Here is a 20,615-nt window from a genome sequence, read left to right as displayed (position 1 = left end):
GTAGTAGTAGTAGTAGTAGTAGTAGTACGTAGTAGTAGTAGTAGTAGTAGTAGTAGTAGTAGTAGTAGTAGTAGTAGTAGTAGTAGTAGTAGTAGTAGTAGTGTAGTGTGTGTGTGTGTGTGTGTGTGTGTGTGTGTGTGTGTGTGTGTGTGTGTGTGTGTGTGTGTGTGTATGCACCACGTATTACTAATATTTACCGTACTATGTAAAACCATAGTTAAAAGAACAATTCAATAAATGTTTGCTAAAAGATTAATCCAAGTTTATACATTTTTAGATGGTAAATTTTTTGAGTAGCGATATTACTAGATTGGAAGCGTCCCTGGTAGATCTGCATTACATTTGGATTGCTCCTCTTCAAATTGTATGGATCACATACATTACATTTTTCGAAATTGGATGGGCAGCATTAATCGGAATAACAGTGTTTTTACTATTCATGCCTTCTCAAGGTATTGGCAGCTTTCATCAATAAATGATTGTAAAAATCGTACGATTAATACATCTCTGTAACAATATTATTAGATGTACAACTTTGCTTCCGCCGTTTTCCTATAGATTGCTTTAGCGGTAAGTGGTGGTTGAAATAAATAGATCATAGACGTCATACAATAAACTTGAGCATCTGTCAACATAACTCCATAGAAACATTAGTCGATTTGTGTCTGCATCATAAAGTTATTCTCGATTGAAAATGTCAGTTTACGAGCCAAATTCTCGTCATTTGCGGGAGGTTTTAATTTTTTGCTTCAATATGAAGAAATCTGCGGCTGAGGCTCATCGAATGCTCTCAAATACTTATGGTGAGGCCGCTATTAGTGAAAGAACGTGTCGTGAGTGGTTTGAACACTTCAAGAACGGTGATTTTGACGTCGAAAACCGGCAAAGCGGTGGAAGAGAGAAGGTTTTCGAAGATGCAGAATTGGAGGCATTACTTGAGCAAGATTCGTGTCAAAATCAAGAAGAATTGGCACGATCATTGGGAGTGACTCAACAAGCCATTTCAAAATGCCTCAAAGCCATGGGAATGATTCAGAAGCAAGGAAATTGGGTGCCGTACGAATTGAAGCCGAGAGATGTTGAGCGGCGTTTGTTTGCTTGTGAACAGCTGCTTGAAAGGCAAAGACGAAAGGGATTTTTGCATCGCATTGTGACTGGGGACAAAAAATGGGTTCATTACGATAATCCCAAGCGCAGAAAATCATGGGGAGTTCCCGGCCATGCTTCCACGTCGACGGCCAAACCGAATATTCACGGCTCCAAGGTCATGCTCTGTATTTGGTGGGACCAGCTCGGCGTAGTGTATTATGAACTGTTAAAACCGACTGAAACAATCACACAGGCAATCAGTATCAAACGCAATTGATGCGTTTGAACCGAGCATTGAAAGACAAACGGCTGCAATACAACGAGAGACACGATAAAGTGATTTTGCAGCATGACAATGCTCGACCCCATGTTGCGAAAGTGGTCAAGACATACTTGGAAACGTTGAAATGGGAAGTCCTACCCCACCCGCCGTATTCTCCAGACGTTGCTCCCTCTAACTATCACTTGTTTCGATCAATGGCACGGCCTGGTTGACCAGCACTTCCGGTCTTATGAAGAAGTAAAAAATTGGATCGATTCGGGGATAGCCTCAAAAGATGACCAGTTTTTTCGACGCGGGATTCGTACGCTACCCGAAAGATGGGAGAAAGTAGTGGCCAGCGATGGACAATACTTTGAATCATAAATGTATAACCAGTTTTTTACAATAAAGCCTCGAATTTCGGAAAAAAAACGACGGAAGCAAAATTATACACCTAATACGTACGATAAGATTGTCACAATATTTCAAAATGACTATTTCAGCGTTCTTGGCAAAGATAATTGCACCTTTAACGCTCAAATCAGCAGAAAAAACAGACAATAGACTTAGATTGATGAATCAGGTAATTACTGGATTGCAAGTAATTAAAATGTATGTTTGGGAGATTCCTTTTTCTAATCTCGTGGAAAAGGCGAGGAAGTAAGTATAACTAAATCATATATCTGTCTCTCATATTATTTTTTTTCATTTAATATTATTAATATCTGAAATTGATTTAATAAAAGAATATATAATATATTATTTGTAACATCCAAAATGACCGATCTTGACTTTCTTTGTCATATTTGATTCATATAAAGTCTTGCTTAAAATTCTTAATATATTTAATATCATTATTTTTACACATTATTTTTCCTTATAATTAATATGAGGATTTATTTTGTATATGTCCTTATTTTTATTAATACCAAATTGTTCAGATTTAATTATTTCCAGGCGGGAAATGAGTGTAATAAAGAAATACTCCATCTTGAGACAACTAGCTCTTACTCTTGACTGCTGTGTACCGCGACTTAGTATCTTCGTTGCGGTATTGTCATACGTCCTATTCGGGAATTACATCAATGCCGAAAAAGTATATTTAGTAACAGCATATTACAACGTTTTACGGAATTCGCTGATTTTTGGATTTTCAATGGGTAAGATAATTATCGATGCAAATTTCAAGACATTTTTATAAACGACATGAAGAAATAATCTTTAGAAAAAATTATAATTTATAATAGCTTTACCTATAATTAAAGATAAGATATAAAAAATAAAACCTTATATTAAAAATGCGATATATATAGATTAAATCATTTATTTCCTATATATATTTCAATTTTAACAATCTTTTAAAAATAATACAAAAAATAATACAAAAAAAGTTTGCAAAATTTAGTACTTGTTGAAGATTACTATTACACTGAGTTCTATCTTTAACGAGAAAGATAATTAATAAAATAAGATACATTTGATAATAAACTTAATAATAAACTTATTTCATAGGTCTCCATCAATTAGTACAGGCATTAGTTTGTATTCGCCGTCTACGAAGCTTTATGTTACACGATGAGATCACCAAAACGAGACAAAACCTTATATATCAGACAGTCACTGATTCATATGCCCTTTCTATGACTAATGTAAATGCCAAGTGGCACGGTGACGGTAAGGAAGATACATTGCGTAACGTAAGCTTAACCGTGCCACCTGGAAGCTTCATCGCTATTGTCGGTCAGGTAGGTTCGGGCAAGAGCAGTCTCTTACAAGCGATACTTCAGGAATTACCTCTAACAAGTGGAAGCATCGAATGCCATGGCAGAATAAACTACGTCAGTCAACAGCCATGGATCTTCGCGTCCTCTGTGAAGCAGAACGTTCTATTCGGACAGACGATGGATAAGTCGCGTTATGATGAAGTGATCAGAGTCTGCCAGATGGAATCAGACATAAACTCGTTTCCCCATGGCGATCGTACCATCGTGGGCGAAAGGGGAATGAATTTAAGTGGTGGCCAACGTGCCAGAATCAATCTGGCAAGAGCGATCTATAAAGACGCTGATATCTACTTGCTGGATGATCCCCTCTCCGCTGTGGATTCGCACGTCAGCAGATGTCTTGTAGACAAGTGTATCTTCGGCTATCTAAAAGTAAGACTCGCAAAGTATTCATATTCCTACATAACAGTTCTCATTAGAATGTCCTAAGGATATCCTGTAGACATCTTAGGACATGTCTTGGATAGCTTCTTGTGATTTTAAATTTTAATTATTTTATTTAACAATTACCTATCAGGAAAAAACGAGAATTTTGGTGACGCATCAGCTGCAGTATTTGCAACTCGCTGATCAGATTATTGTGATGAATAATGGTAGTATCGAGCAAAAAGGTACATTCGACCAACTACAAGCATTGGGCCATGATTTTATGAAATTGGTGAAGGCGGCAGACACGAAGGATAAAGAGATTGAGCGTAGACAGTCCGAAATGCAGCGTCAAATTTCGCTAAAAATTGAAACGAAGGATCATGGGAACATCTTGCCGATTGATACAAAGGAAACGCTGGCAAAGGGTCACATATCTCGCAAAACATTATTCGCTTATTTTAAGGCGAGTAAGAGTCCTATTATGATCACATTGATGATGTTGATCTTCTTAGCAAATCAAGTAGTATCTGGCGGCAGCGATTACTTCGTTGCATTCTGGGTAAACGTCGAATCTAGCTCGTGGCATGAAATGGGTAACTCCACCTGGGACTTTCAGTGGGAAGGTCCACTGTCCCGCGATTTCATGCTCTACATATACACCGCTATGATAGCGGCCATTATATTATTGTGGCAATTCCAAACAATCGTGTACTTCAATGTATGCATGTGGTCCTCAATAAATCTTCACTCCGCCATGTTTCGCAGTATATTGCGTGCAACTATGTATTTTTACAGTACTAATCCAGCTGGCCGTATATTAAACAGGTAAGTGTAGAAGAGCAACTAATTAGACGTACGTCTAATTTTTCTTCCTCTCTCTAATAGTACATTCTCTAATATTTAAAATTTTTTTTATTTAACTATAATCATTATAGTTTTTTATTTATTGTCATTTATTTTTAACAACTTTTTGATAAAGTGAGCCTAATTTAATCTAAAAAAAGAGAAACGTCTTTTATCTTAGATTTGCCAGGGATATCAATATTGTCGACTTATTGCTATCAATGTGCGTATTCGACATCATAGTAATCGGACTCATCACGATCACAGTAATACTTATGGTCATAGCGGTTACCCCGTGGCTAGCGATACCCACTGTGATTTGCGTTTGCATTTTCATCTATCTCCGAATGATATATATCAGTACTAGTCGCAGTATCAAGCGCCTCGAAGGGACAAGTAAATAATCCATGCAATATTTATAAATAGTAATATTTGTAATTAGCGAAAAGTTACTTCCGATCTCTCTTTTTGATCATTCTTTTAAATCATTTGCATACTGAATTAATTAATTTATTTATTAAAGTTGTATTTATTAAAGTTTTCTTCAAATTGGATTTTGGATTTTGTTTTTATCCATATAGTACAGAAGCTTACAGCAATATGCTGCAACACTGAAATATTGTTGGATTAATCTGTGCTGTATGAATTAACGAAAATTTAAAATAAATAATATAAATTTAAAATAAATAAATAATAATAAAAAACAACTTGCTTAGCACGATCGCCGATTTTTGACCTCCTCGGGGCGTCTCTGCAAGGTCTGACGACAATTAGAGCTTCCAACGCCGAAGAGATACTGATGTCTGACCTGTGCGTTCATCAGGATGTCCATACGTCCGCTTGCTTCCTCTTCCTGTCCACTTCTCGAGCATTCGGCTTCTACATCGATGTGATTTGCCAGCTTTACATCGGGGCAATAATTATAGCTTTCACGGTTGTTGACGGATTGGCTGTTGTTAGTAACATCGGTCTGTTAATCACGCAAACTATGGCATTGACAAACATGCTGCAGTGGGGAATTAGACAAACGGCCGAATTGGAGAGTCAGTTGACCTCTATAGAGAGAATACTCGAATATAGCCACTTGGAGGAGGAGCCGATGATTGACAGTAAACCGGATGCCAAACCGCCGGATGATTGGCCTACAAAGGGTCTTGTGAAGTTTAAAAACGTAAACTTAAAATATAATCCTCGAGGCGTTTGCATCCTCAGAGACGTCAGTTTTATCGTTATGCCGAAAGAGAAGATCGGTATCGTTGGCAGAACTGGCGCAGGAAAGTCATCTGTGATCAACGCTCTCTTTCGTCTGGCCTGCGTGGAGGGTGAGATCCTTATAGACGATGTATCCACCGGCGCTATCGCTCTGCACGATTTTCGCTCGAAGATCAGTATTATCCCTCAGGAACCATTCCTGTTTACCGGTAGTCTACGACAGAATCTCGATCCCTTCGATCAGTATTCCGACGCCATACTATGGCAAGCGCTCCAGGATGTCGAATTGAAGGAGACGATTTCTGAAATGGTTGCCGGATTGAACACAAAGGTATCCGATGAAGGATCGAATTTCAGTGTCGGCCAGAAGCAACTACTGTGCCTCGCGCGCGCTATTGTTAAAAACAATCGGATTATGATATTAGATGAAGCAACTGCCAACATTGATCCTTACACGGATTCCCTTATACAAAAGACAGTTAGGACGAAATTTGTAAACTGTACTGTGTTTACCATAGCTCACAGATTGAATACCATTATGGACAGTGATAGAATATTCGTGATGGATGCTGGACATCTTGTGGTAAGTACAAATCAATAGCTAAATAATTCAAAGGTAACACGATTCCGATAACTTTAATGCTATAATTTATGTGTGGTTTAAAGAAATAGATAGCAAGATGTTTCAAATCACAAAATTTTTAGATTTCGGAATTTCTTTCTCGATACAAGAACTTTACAAAACTATTATAAATGTTGATTTTAGGAACTTGGCCATCCGTATATCCTTTTGCAACAAAAAGGATACTTTTATAATATGGTACAGCAGACTGGGGCTGTTATGACCGAAAATCTTATTGATATAGCTATGAAGGTAAGCAGTAATTAAAATTAACGATAGAATTGTTTTATAAAATTATAAAATAATAAAATATCCATAATATTATTTGATTTCACTCTAGAAAGAGAATTAAAGAGAATTATTTAATTATTTGTCAAAGAAAAATTAATGAAGCATTTGAATTAATTTCATAAACTTTGTATTAATAAATTATTGTGACTTTTTTACAGAATTTCTACAAAATGGATAGATCGCCATCCAGATAATCACAATTTTCGTTACGATTATACCAAAAGAATGCAAACAATTGCATTCGACGAGCTTATTAAATTATCTATAATAATCTATTAAAGATGTATGTGTTACATCTTAAAACATTGCCAAAAATATAAAAAAATTTTATAGATATAAAACATAAAAATTATATAGATTGTTCTATTATTATGTCTGAATATCTATGTAAAATTTGAGCATAATTCTTTTATTGGTTTAAAAGTTACTTAGTTTTTTATTAGCCTTGATTGTTATATAAAATATTTTATAAAATATTTTGTAGTATTATTATTTGTCAATTTTATGAGAAACATTAAAAATTAAATCAAATTTTAAACAATACTGATAAAAAAATAATAAATATTTTGTACAAAAGTTTATTTAAATTCACTTATTCGTTTAAAAGTTACTGATTTAGAACTGCAGAGAGGAAAAATATAGTCATTGCTGCGTAAAATCATATTATAAGCAAAATTATTTATTGTTTTTTGCAGTTGATCAGAGCACATTCACGGGTTAACATCAAAAGATTTTGAATAATATAGGCTGATATTAGCTTATTTTGATTATTGTAACTGATATTTTTAGCTGATAACATACAGCCAAAATATATTTAATATATAAAATTATGTGTATTTTACATTAACAAAATAGTTTTCTGTTAATTGTTCTTTTCTCTATTTTCATCTTTCAGTATTCATCTTTTACACTTTTATCATTTTTTCAAATTCGTACCTTTTTCAAGACCTGTAATATATTGAACAAATTTAAAACAAAGTAAAAATGAAAGTTTATATACTTATGTAGAGAAACAATCAAAAACATTTTCGTTTTTTTTTTATAAAATAAATGTTTTTATGTTTGTTGCTATCCGTCTTTATTATATAAAAATTTTATTATATTTTATAATTAATATAATATAGACAGGAATATATTCAGAATTTTTTTTATTTATCTGTGTAAATACAAAGAGATAATTTTGTTAATATAAATTCTTTGCAGTCACACAGTCAATTAATATATACGATACGTTTCTATTTCTAATATACATATATAATTATCTAAAAAATCGTATATAATTGTACGATTCGATGCCAACGAGAAACATAATTAGCAACATTGTATAAGTACTCAAAACGATTATTATAATTGTTATATCGTAAAAAGTATTTTTTAATTACCGTTCCTATTTACGAAGATTTTACACCATATTTTGATCGTAACAACAATTAAGATGAATTTGTTACAACATTATGACACAATAGATTTTGATTTATCAAAGGAAGTATAATAAAAAAAATGTGAAGTCTTTCGCATCTGTAATATTTTTAGGGTTTGATAATAAATACGGTAATAGTTGCGTATTATAGAATTCCAAATCAAACCGCATTAGATCAATTTTATGGGTATGACGTGACCGATATGCATTGAAATTCGTTGTAAAAATTCAATTTTTTAATACGATATACATAAGTAACGGTAACATTTGCTGTGAAATAAGTATTATTTGTATTAATCATGATGAACAATTTATTGGACGCTCTCTTTTTTGATTTTTTTTTATTCTTATTATTCGTCTTCTTTCTCTTTCTCTGTTTCAATTAATCGAAAAACAATTTTTAAAAAATCTTTATTTATTTTCACATTCCTAAGCAATTCGTGAAAAATTTTTTACCTTTAATCATTCAAAAAATATTTTATCCCCGAAATTTTATAAAGTAAAATTTTATAAAATTTTATTTCGTTGTAAGATATCCATATCTTTAATGATGTTTAATGAATAAAAGTATAATCTCACGATATATAAGACAGCCTATTATTCAATCGAGAGACTCTCTTACTTATCCAATTTTATAACAAACGCTTCTCCAGGGGGGACGGTAAGTTTTTTGAAGTACACATTCCGATTTATTCTGTAATTTGGTCCAACAACGACGTAACCACCGTAATAAAGGAATGACAGATCCTTTACGCGCGTCTCGTTGCCAAAATTGGCCACAAACACATAGGAATTTCTTCGTGGATACCACCGCTCAATCACGATCATTTCATCTTCCACATATCTAGACAGAAGAATATTAAATTAAGCTATCACATAACATTTTATATCATTATTATTATTATAACAATACGATCTGTCGACAAAAAATTTTAAATTAATAATTGTTCTATCTAGCAAGACAAAAATATGTATTTAGCACGCAAAATAAAGAAATAAAATTAATTTCTTGAGTTGTTAAAAAGATGAGTTACGTAATCATTAAAGATATTTAGATTTATAAGGAAGAAAAAAATTTTAAGGACAATCACAAATCCGAAAATTCGTGTAACCCAAAGGGCTTTACCTAACATCACAATTCGCAGTACTTTGATTTTCTCTTAACACCGCTTTGACGTAAACCGGCGTAGCTTCCATTCTTAGCTTCGCCATCTCTGTAACAGTGCTTTTTAAACTGGTTTCCATAGGTTTCCTAGCTTCTGGTAGCCAAGCGGTAACTCCTGAAGGCGAAAAACTGCTTTCTGAGCCTTCCTTCTTCTCCCAATACATAGGAATCAAATTGTGCACGTGTGCCAAATCCTTATGATCTCGACACTCACAATCTTCGATACCTATCTGAGCAAATGAAAATTCGATTAATAATAACTCTTGTGTATTAAATATTTTTTGAATTATTTTAAAAAGAGATATTTATTAAAATATTGAAATGTGCTGTTAATATCTTGCATTGCAATGAAAAAAATGATGATGATGACTCAAGAAATAAAAAAAATAAATAATAATTGCGTATTTTTTAAACATACGAATTACGCTAATATCCAATAACCAAACTCTTTACAGAAAGTCAGTAAATTATTGTTTTCACATTCAATTAGAAAAATTCAGTAAATTGGTCTTATGCATTAAATTTGTATTTTGCTGGAAGAAATCGAACAGAACTTGTCAAACGCAGAGTCTGCTCAATTTCTGCATCAAATTATGTGCATATTTACTAGGTTTTTATTGTCAATCTGTTTCAAGTCATGTAAATAATTTGTTAATCATTTTTGTAGCATTCTGTCATCAGCATCTTAATTAATAGATTCTACGTCAAAGTAATCTTCCTGCTGACAATATTTATCAGCAGATGTTGTATAAAGTTTGAGTAAATTTGGTTGACTAGACATTCTCCAGATTCGTGGATCTCATTCATGATGTAATTCATACCTCATCACCATAAAATATACTTGGCGTCCCAGGAAGCATCATGCCAAGAAGAGAAGCTGCCACACTAGCATTCTTGACGGTCATAGTAGAGGCCACTCTGCTGGTGTCCACACTACCTACGGACCAGTGGATCCACGGGTAAGAGGGTTTGTCAAAGAGCACACCCTTCGTGATACTCTCGATCTGCGCTTTAATATTTTTCGTGCCGTTCACCAAACGAAGAGTCACATCAATCAGATCTATCTTGGACAAAATAGAGTTCCTCGCGACAGAAGTAGCGGCGTCCAAGGCGTTTATGTGACAGATGAAGATATTGCCCGGATGCAGAAGAGATCTCCAGTATCTAAGATCACTCACAAACGTGTCTTCGCCAACGTAATGTTCCAGTCCCTTGAGATAGAAACCGTCTACTCCTCGCTGCTGCCAGATTTTGATAGCCTCGCTAACAGGGTGTTCCTGCTGACGAGCTGAGTGACTGGAAGGAAACGTTTCTCTCTTTACTTCCTGCAGCGGTATCGACAAGGTGTCGCGGATGGCATCAATCGTGGACGGTGCGGACGGCAGTATGTCATGAATTATTGCGCTATTCACGAGATCTCGTCTTTCCCGAAGCGTACGTTCAGTCTCGTTCGCCTTCGCTTCATTCAAGCTCTTCATAAATGGATATAAAGGCAAATCGAGGATGATACTCATATTTCGCCTGTGGATCTCGCGGACGAGAACGGAGAAGTCTCCCAATGTACCCAACTCCTTGTTCACGTCCGTCATATTGCTAATGTCCGAATAATATTCCGGGTAATGCGGCGCCGGAAATATCGAGTTGAGTCGTATAGTCCGTATTCCGAAATTCTTTAAGTAATTTAGCCGCATAATTATCCCTCGCAAATCGCCGATCCCATCGGCGCTCTTCGTCGAGTCCTGAAAGGACGCCGGGAATATTTCGTAGAAGGTACTGCCTTGCCACCATTCCACCGGTGGGTCGCATCTAACATGCAAATAATTCATGTGAAATTATACGTAATGAAGAATTTTGTATTTGTGTTAAAAATGTCCACTTATATCTTTCTTAAAATTTTGTGTTGAATTTTTTAACATATCCGCGTGTTAATTACGCGCGTATTAACCCGCGTATTAACATATTGTGATTATTGTTATTTATTTTGTTATATATTTTATATTAAATTAATATTTCTTGAATATTTCTTAGTGTCAAAACAACATAATTTATATGAGAAAGTAAATAAATAACATAAATTTTTCAATTATACACATTTTAAGATCAATTATATAATTTAAAGATCATCTACTTATTAAAACGCTATTCATTACATACTTTTTGATAAAATGTTTATGTTCGTATTTATATGTAAGTATACTGTATGCAAATTAAATTTAAGTTAAATAAAATATTAGGTATACATTATGCGAGAGTTAAATTTGAATTAGATAAAACATTATTTTACTCATGATTTTTAGGAAAGAAAAATTTAAATTAAGATTTTTATTGTATAAAAAATGATGTAGAAATTACATAAAGTGACAAAATGCAAAATATTCGCAGTTGTCAGAAAAAATTACTTCAACTACCTTTCCCGAAAAAAAAAAATGTTTCATATATAGTTAAACATAATTATATAAAATTATATATAATTATATGAAAAATTGACACATTTTATTTACAATTGTATGTAATTATTCATAAAATTATATATAATATATATAATTGTATATAATTATATATAATTATATATAATTATATAAAATATGTCCATGTATATATAACATTTTTTCCAAAGGTTGTCTAATTTGTAACCATCTTCTCATGTTGAGATTATCGAAAATTCCTTTAAGTAGGGAATTATAATCGTTCTTTCTGATTTTTATCATTCACGAGTTTATTCGTACAGGTAAACATACATAGTGTGCGTACATACTTCTTAGGCATTGTAGCGATAATGCCGATAACGAGAGCGGCACATCCGGTCAAGATCGACATCAATGACCAGTAGCATGTCTTCCGTATCAATGGCCAGTTCCACTTCATGAAACGATAATCTTTGGGCGGTTTCGGTACTACCAGTTGTATCCCAACGAGTGGTGGTTTGCCGCCGTTCTCCTGGTTGTAAAACTAAACAGTTAAGACATAAATACGTATGATGATTGTTAGAAAGCGACAAGCGATGAATTTTAGTCAACATGAGATCGTTGAAAATTGGGAATCCTCTTGAATTTTATTTCAAATGTGGAACAGCAAAGGCACATAAATAAATCGAACATTCATATAAGTACACCTACCTACATTTCTTTTAAATCTCCGATGATACAGTAACGAAATGTCAATCCTAGGGTGACCAGATCCGGGAATCAGGCGTCCCAGTTCTCGAGGATAAGTCCTCTTTCACAAGGAGTTCTCGGCCGTTTTTGCAGGTTTCTTTAGATTCAGCCTAATATTTTATATTCGAAATATATCCGCGATTAAGAAATTAATAAAATATACAAAATGAGAAACTAACTTTATATATTCTAAAAGATTTCTATTAAATGTACACAGTTAAATACTTAATCATATTTATTAATTTATATCAACTAAATTTATTGAATTCATTTCAATAAAAATTAAAGTTAAAAAATAAAAATTAATTTGAATTAAAAAATTATTATTCATTATCATTCATTTAAACTAAATTAATTTAAATATAAAAAATTTGTAGCTCCATATATAATAAATATATAAGTAATATCTGTCTTTTTTTATCAATTTTATTGAAAAGATAAAGTGAAAGTTAATGTCTAAATTTTCCCTATGTTGCATGTAGCTCTCTTAATTGTATACGTCATTTTATATGGTCACCCTAGTCGTATCTTATCTGCATTGGGTTTCTATATACACAAGCAGCTGAGATGACAAAACGAGGAGAAAATACGAAGTAACAACTTAGTTGATCTTAGTTAAAAAGATACAGATTGCGAGTGTGTGAATACAATCACGACTTCGTGAATGCAATCACAAGGTAGCATCTTTCGTGCACATGTGATATATTTAATAAAGTATCTTTTCTCTGTGTCAAGCAAATGTAAAAATATATAATGTATGAAGTAGCACAGATGTCCGTTGTTTTTGCAAGTAGCATAAACGGAATTTGTGAATTTTGTGATAAACATACAATACATTAAGCACAATAGGCACATATACACGTACATACAATAATAGGCGGAAGATTAAATAATTTGGAATATACGAAAAAAATTATAAATCATTTTTAATATTCCAAAACTAGATTATTAAACAATAAATATGTAAAAAAATCTCGAAAGTTTTGATGTTTTAATTCCTTATTTTATACACAGACACAAGTAATAATTTTATTTTTAATAATATATTCAAATACTTATAAAAAAGATTTTTTTAAGCATTCAAAATTCTCGAGAATCTTTAACATTTTAAGAAATTTCCAATTTTTAATATTTAAATTAAATATTGTATTATTGAATCATTTTTTATATTGATTTTATTTTATATTTGAAAAAGTCTTCAAATTCCGATACTTACTAAAGCTTGAGCATCTGGTGCGAGATGTTGATAGGCAGTATTTAATTGTGTCAATAATTGTGCGCAAACGGGTTCGTTTGTGTCACTGCTACTACCGCTGCTAGTAGACTCCACCATGGGATCACGTGAACTCGGTTCTGAAACATTACGATACGATATACAAGTTTAATCATTTAATATAGTACAACCACTATTAAAATTAAAACTTTCTGAACAATTATTTTTATATTACGAAAAAATGATTAAAAAGATTGTGATTCGAACTAATTGTAAATCGATTAAATTGTGTTTGAATAATTCAATATATTTCTGTATTTTTAAAATAAATCTTAAAACAGAAAGATTTAAAATATTTTTTTATGCAACCAAATGGGATATTGTCATCTTTTTAATTTAGGCAATTTTAATATTGAATATAAGAAGATTAAATACCAGTCATGTGATAGAAATGACTGATTGGATCATCGTTTAAATTGAAACTGGATCCTATTATCAAAAGCGCTTTAATGAACGTCGACGTTATATACAGAAACACGATTACGTAAGCTTTTCAGCTCATCAAAGAACGTGACTTAAAGAATATTTAATATTCATTTAAAGAAAAGAAATCTTCAATTTACAAATAATAAATAATTTACAAATAATAAATATAACTTGTATCCTCCTTTTCTTTTTTGATTTTATATTTAGTACATAATTGTTATAAAATTCTATTTTATTATTATAAATTAATTGCTAAATTCATAATCCAATAATGATAAAAAGAAAATACAAAGATAATGTTATTGAAATCACATAGTGCCATTGAAGGTAATGCTTAATTGCGTGCCGTATTGTAATAGATAGAAAATACATACCATCGTTTAAAGGTTTACTCGAACTATTCACAATGTTCATGAAGTTAAGTCCGTCTTCTGTATTAATATTTTCGAGCGTTGGCGTCGGTATCATTTCTAATGGAGTTCCTTCCAGGGCATTGAATATCGGTGTCGATTGTAGAGTCTCGTTGGTTTGAGTAGGTGGTGGACTTGGTGTTAATAGAGGACAATCGGACGCTTCTTCATCCTATTAAAGATAAATGCTTATATGAGACAAAGTTCTCAGAACGAAAGATAAATATTTCGTAGAATAGAAAAATGCCATTTGTTCTCTTTGATTGCGAAATATTATGCTGCATTATTGCATCTTTTTAAAAAAATGCACTATCTTTCAAATTATTAAATTATTATGCGAATTAGATTTTAGTTATGGTAAGAATCATATCAAATTGAATACTGAATTAATAGAACTTTTGTTAAGAAAAGGATTTCTAGATTTATTATTAGAAATGAAAAACACTACAATTTCTAGTAGTAAAATGAACACACCTGTTGATCTTGATTTATAAACAGCTGTCGGGAATTTGAAGATGGCGGAAGTTCAGATGATATAACAATAGACAAAAGGTCTTCGGGCTTCTGGATACTCATCTCTATTACATAGATATTTTATACAAATGGTATACTTTTATATATATTTTTATAAATGTTTACACATGTTTTATTTTGAAATATCTGCAAGTTCGAACTTAACAAATTGTTAAATACGTATAAAATAATTTTAATAATATTTCAGTATTTTAAGTTAATTGCTGTCGGAAATAAAGTTTAAATTATTTATGATTTTATAAAATAATGGTAGACAAAAATCCTTTTTTTATTCTACACATCAAATTTCATAGGATGAAGGGAATATTTGTTCGTCTTTTTTTTTAAATTGATTTCTAAATTCAATTTATTCTTTATATCTAAATCCGGAGAGATGCACGCATTTGCGCCTACATGTTGGTGTATAGAAAGAATATACAGGAAGGGTGAGTGGGTGTATATCGACGTATTTTTCATTATTGTGCGTCTATCGTGCAGGATGTTACCGCTTGAGCATAGTGCTTGTGGTATATTCGACGATCAATAATCGTAAAAGTCAGTTGTCATTGCATCATCTGTTCATAATATTGTCAGTCTTAAACTAAGAATTTCATTTTCTAAATTTTGTATTTTTGATTAATATCTCTTTTTCGCATAAAGATAATAAGACAGTTTTTACTTAACGATTTTAATCACTTTATTCTGAATAATAATTCTTAATTATTTAATAAATTTTTAATAAAACATTTAATAATAAATGTAATGACTTAATTTAATACCTTCCATGAGACAGTTTTAAAGATTGCAAATGTACCTCAAGAAATATTATTAATCTGAGCACTCACAAAATATCTTAGTCGGAGATTAGTTCCATTCAGCAAAATAATAATAAATGGCACATATATTTACAGCCACGAGATCGGCATTGAAAACCGAGATACAATACACGAGCAAACGACTTTGAGTTAACGGTGAATAATCATAAAATTTACATTACCTTGACTTGGAATATTTCATAATTGCAAACATAAATCAATGTATATTTTTTAAGATTTCTTGGACGGTCTTTTTTATGATTTAAGAAATTAGGCAGAGATATTTGTAAATCATGTTAATAATAATATTAATAAAATAAAACTAATTTAATAAAAGAAAAAAATAATTTTCTAGGCCCAAAAGTGAAATTCAACAATATACTATTAATATATATATTAATATATATTAATATAATATATTAATATATATTAATATATAATTATAGTACGTAAACTCGATAAAATCTATGAGTTAATATTTCAAATTATAATTTAAAAATGTGATAATTTTGAATTAATTTATTTAATTTAATATCTTATTCCCTTAACATTAAACATCTAAAATATGTAATTTTATAAATAGTTTATAGATTATTTTATAGATCTTTAAAATATTTCAGATACAACATATATTTATAATTTTTAAAATAATTAAAAACTATATCTAAATAAAGCTATTAAAAATATTTAATAATTATTAAATATTAATTAAAGAATTTCCAGAAGTCTTGAATGTAATTTTTCAAAATTAAACTTTACAAAAACATTTTTTATACAACTTATAAGTGTAATATTTAATTTTTTAAATACACATAATTAAAATTCTCTTTTGTATACTATATGCATATCATATGTCAAAGTATGATTTTAAAAGACTCTCACCTATGGACTATGATTTTCAACGACGATGATAATCGATCGAGTCCCGGTAAAGAAGCTCCGTCAAAAATATCGCAAACCCCCTGGCAAATAACACTCGGGGGATTCGTCGTTCGCGGACTTGCCTGGGAAAGACTCACCACTCCGTTTTCCACGGTCGGTTCTCGGCGACTCGAGATGCAAGATGATACTTGTGTGATTACCGTCGACAAAGGCGACGGAAGGTCGACAGTACGAACGTCAAGGGTCTCAAACGGTGACTACTATTGCCGCCGTCGCCGTCGCCATCATGCTACTTCGCGCGTCGTGGCGGACAGTAGTAGAACCGCGTGCCTTCGTATATTATATTTAGCGAAGCGGTATCGTTTCGTGTTTCCCCGCTGGCCGACCGACCGTCCATCCGTCCAGCAGCCGACGTCCACGACCTCGCGATTCTGCGCTCTGACGCTGCATGCGCACCAGTACGTCGCGACGATATTGGTGCCGAAAGTAATTTCTCAGATAGCACAGAGTGTTTAAAAAGAATTCAGTCATATCAATTCCGAGTTTATTTTTAGATGCAAAAAGAATTTTTTTAGAACTTTTCAAAAAAAGGATTCTTTTTAATTATATCTGAAAAGAAATTCAGAATTGACATATATATGATTGAACGTTTTTATCTGGATTGTAAAAAAAAAGGGAAAATTCTATCGCGATGGCATTTCGGCGGTCAGAGATAAATCTTAACTTTTTTTTCTAGGGCGAAAATGTGAAAGTTAAAATTTATTGTTTTATGTGTGTATTGTACATCATGTGTATAAAAATTTTCATGTTTTCGCTATAAAGAAAAAATTACACAATTAATAATTATTAATACATGCGTTTTTCGTAGCATCCCGGTGGGATTCATCGGGCGTTTTTGAAATTTGCATGAAATAATAAAGAACTACATCAATGTCAAAATGGTGAAGAATATCAATTACAAGTTAACATCAATTTTAATAGACAATAACAAATTTGATAATGTGTGTGTGTGTATGTACATATAAAATATATTCGCACGAAGCAACTGACTTAATTTGAATCTCTCAGTTTATAAATTATAAATAATAATTATTCTTAAGAGGAATAGATTTCTGTTATTAATCTTTTCGAAGTATTGATTTTCTATAATTCAGCTGATTCAGCATAAAGCTGGTTTCTAAATGTATCTATAGCATAATCTACAGCGTAGATAATATGAACCAACAATTCCCTTCAAAATTCTCATTTATTTATTGCAGCCATATTGAAATACAATATTCGATCGAATTGAAAAATCGTAAGAATTCTTTTCTTGTATTATATGCTAAAATAATTTTAAAAAATAATTGCTAGGATTTTTTGACTAAAACGAAATCTTTAGATTTAATTTTTGGGTGTCTTTATATGTTAATAAAATTTATCAAGTAAAAAAATATTATTTTTTAATAATAATTTTTTATAATATACATTATCATGTATAAAAAGTTATAATCTTGTAGACCAAAATGCTTTATAAGTAAAATTCATTACTATAAGATATTATTAATAAGTAAAATATATATATTTTTCTATTTTCCAAGTTTCTCGAGAGTGCTTGTCGAACCATGTTTCACTATATATACATCTTTTTGAAAGATTCCTTTAACGAAGTTCCCTCGGGAAACACCGCGGAGCCACTATCGGAGCCTGCAATGACTCTTTATCGCTCTGAGGAAAGTCCCTGGACTCGTGGCAGAAAGTGCCGTAGCTTTTGGCTATCAGCCTCCGTCGTCTTCGCGAATTTCAGGAGAGGAAGCTTCGGCCGATCCTTCGCGATGGGCGTGAGAGTGTTTGTCAAAGTAAAGTAATGTGTGTTGAAACGTTTCTGCTCTTCTGAACAGTAACATTTAAACCGAACAGGGCTTATCGTACGAGGAAACTTCAATTTTTTTTAAATTTTTTTATCCCCAAATTTTTTTCTTCAAATATTGTAAATTTGTTAACTTATGTTCTAGAAAAAATATTTTTTTTGACTTTATAACATACTGAAAAATTGGAACTCTCTGACGCGATTAAGAATCTTCTCGCGTGTAATATTGAATCGACAAAATATTAAAGATGAACAAATTTATAAAGTTTGTTACTATTAAAATTTGAATATTAATTTATGATACAATATTTACTATAATATATACTATATAATATATACTCTATTTACTATAATAAATACTATAATAAATACTATAATAAATACTATAATAAATAACCTGATATTTTGTAGATATTTTGTATATATCAATGAACTTAATTTCAATTAAAAACTACAATATTATATTGTTATCATCCGAGTTTGAGTTATTATCCATCAGGTGGTTACTGTTCCAGTCAAAAATGATAATGAAATCTACATAGTAATCGACGTCGATTCGATGTCGATCGATGCTTTCGACGTCGATTCAATATCGATTCTACTATCATTTCTGACTGGGATAATATTATATATATTTATAGTCGATATTCAATTATTCCTGGAATCTCATTAATAATAAAGATAATTTATTATATTTAGATTTGAGAATCATCAACAAAATCTCATTGTATTTAAATTAAATAGATATTTATACTTTACTTAATTAGTAGATATGTCTAATTAAGTTCATTCGAGTGAAAACATCCTCTCTCAGATTTCTCTCCAATTTTACTCACGAGACGCCCTCTTCATGCCTTCCTTTACACCGCGTTAAATGGTGTTGCGCGATGTTTCGTTACGAGTTCCATATCCCGCAGTATTGATGATTTCCATTTTAGGAAATCTTGTCCGTTTCATTGTAGCATGATCAGGAAACAGCCGAGCAAATTGGGCTTCGTGCAAACCCTCAAGAAAAGTGCTAAGACTTTCCTTATCTTCGAGGGAGTACTGTTGCTGGGATCGTACGGATTTTGGCGTTGCCTGAACACTTCGCAAGGTGAATTACTTACTTAATTATAGAATCTCACCTTCGTTTCTGAATTGCTCTGCCTAGAGTTACGTTATTGCCATATCCGATATTCTCGAATAATTTTAATCTATTTAGACTTATTCTAGATCATGCCTTGTATATTCGAGATAAAATGAGCAATGATAACTTAAATGGAGAAATGGCTAAAGAGTACAACTGAAAAAAAAGGATCTCTCAGTCACTTCCTATATTTAGTATCTGGCAATAAATGTGACAGATTGCCGAGATTTTTCTATATGAATTTGCATTAGGCCTGTTTTTTTTTAACTGAACTTCTTGTAGGGTTCATCTTTCCTCTTTTTCTTTTCATTTTGGAGAGAAAAAGAGAAAATATATAAAGCAATTCAGCTAAAATGAACTGACTTTTTGCAAGGATAACTACATAGAATGATCAAAAGTCAATTTATTTTTCCATTGAATTGTTTCCCAGTACTGAAGTTTTCAACAACGTTGTTACAACATTTACAATTGCTGTTTTAGTAGAAAAATTAGCTGATTGATCTTGCCCTTTATATTCCTCCTGGATCTAAAAATATAAACCAACTAAAAATATAATCAATTAAAAAAAAATCTTACAAGTTTCAAAGCAGCTTTTTCTGCTGAATACAGTCATTGTTATTGCAATATTACTACAACATTACAATATTGTTCGAATGATCTGTACTATGTGAATTATATCTGCTTAGATTTTTAGCTGAACTCTTTGCATAGTTCATCTCTTTTTCCTTTTTGTTTCTAACATAAAAAAAGAGGAAAAGTTATCATGCAAGAAGTTTACTTAAATAAAATAAACCTCTTGATTAGATCAATCCTCTATATTTCATTGTATTAGATTTCAGATATTACATGCATCAACATTTTCCTATAATATTGGAGGGTTACTACACTGTTGGGGAACAGTTGTCTGGCAGTGATCATTTGAGGACATTTGATTACAAGACCTGGATAGGGAAGCGCAATGAGCATTAAATCTTCATGGCGTTGAAATTTATTGGGATTGCCGTAGCAGCGGTAGTTATTGGCAGTGGAATAGGAAACGCTTTATTGTGCTTTGTTAAGACCGACGAAAAAGTATACTCATAAAGGTAATTATGTAATTATAGAAG

At 31.9% G+C, this 20,615-nt stretch overlaps 2 protein-coding genes across 2 annotated transcripts in view; one reads left to right on the top strand and one right to left on the bottom strand.

The window, feature by feature from the left end:
• Positions 1–6,666, top strand: part of LOC105617211 (probable multidrug resistance-associated protein lethal(2)03659) — an 8,003-nt gene extending 1,337 nt beyond the window's left edge. Inside the window, exons 3-11 of the mRNA XM_012198777.1 lie at positions 278–452; positions 1,855–2,011; positions 2,309–2,511; positions 2,864–3,507; positions 3,653–4,329; positions 4,529–4,743; positions 5,064–6,142; positions 6,326–6,433; positions 6,631–6,666. Of these exons, the coding sequence (XP_012054167.1) occupies positions 278–452; positions 1,855–2,011; positions 2,309–2,511; positions 2,864–3,507; positions 3,653–4,329; positions 4,529–4,743; positions 5,064–6,142; positions 6,326–6,433; positions 6,631–6,666 (3,294 nt within the window). The remainder of the gene's footprint in view (positions 1–277; positions 453–1,854; positions 2,012–2,308; positions 2,512–2,863; positions 3,508–3,652; positions 4,330–4,528; positions 4,744–5,063; positions 6,143–6,325; positions 6,434–6,630) is intronic.
• Positions 6,667–8,242: 1,576 nt separating this feature from the next.
• Positions 8,243–14,897, bottom strand: LOC105617210 (neutral and basic amino acid transport protein rBAT-like). The gene is made up of 7 exons (XM_012198776.1): positions 14,796–14,897; positions 14,286–14,493; positions 13,429–13,565; positions 11,813–12,006; positions 9,879–10,863; positions 9,019–9,287; positions 8,243–8,736 (listed from the first exon to the last, which is right to left on the bottom strand). Exons 1-7 carry the CDS (start codon positions 14,895–14,897, stop codon positions 8,511–8,513), a joined length of 2,121 nt encoding a protein of 706 aa, XP_012054166.1. The 3' UTR covers positions 8,243–8,510.
• Between the last annotated feature and the right edge of the window lie 5,718 nt (positions 14,898–20,615).

The sequence above is a fragment of the Atta cephalotes genome (genome assembly GCF_000143395.1).
Source record: "Atta cephalotes unplaced genomic scaffold scaffold00012, whole genome shotgun sequence".
Taxonomy (NCBI): domain Eukaryota; kingdom Metazoa; phylum Arthropoda; class Insecta; order Hymenoptera; family Formicidae; genus Atta; species Atta cephalotes.
Note: the sequence above shows the minus strand (reverse complement) of the source record. Positions and strands in the feature narration are given on the sequence as shown.

Coding starts and splice junctions, on each gene's coding strand:
- LOC105617210 (XM_012198776.1), bottom strand. CDS start 14,897: ATGAGTATCCAGAAGCCCGAAGACCTTTTGTCTATTGTTATATCATCT. Junction 13,566..14,285: donor GAGTAAACCTTTAAACGATG/GTATGTATTTTC, acceptor GTAATGTTTCAG/AACCGAGTTCACGTGATCCC. Junction 12,007..13,428: donor CACCAGATGCTCAAGCTTTA/GTAAGTATCGGA, acceptor TTAACTGTTTAG/TTTTACAACCAGGAGAACGG.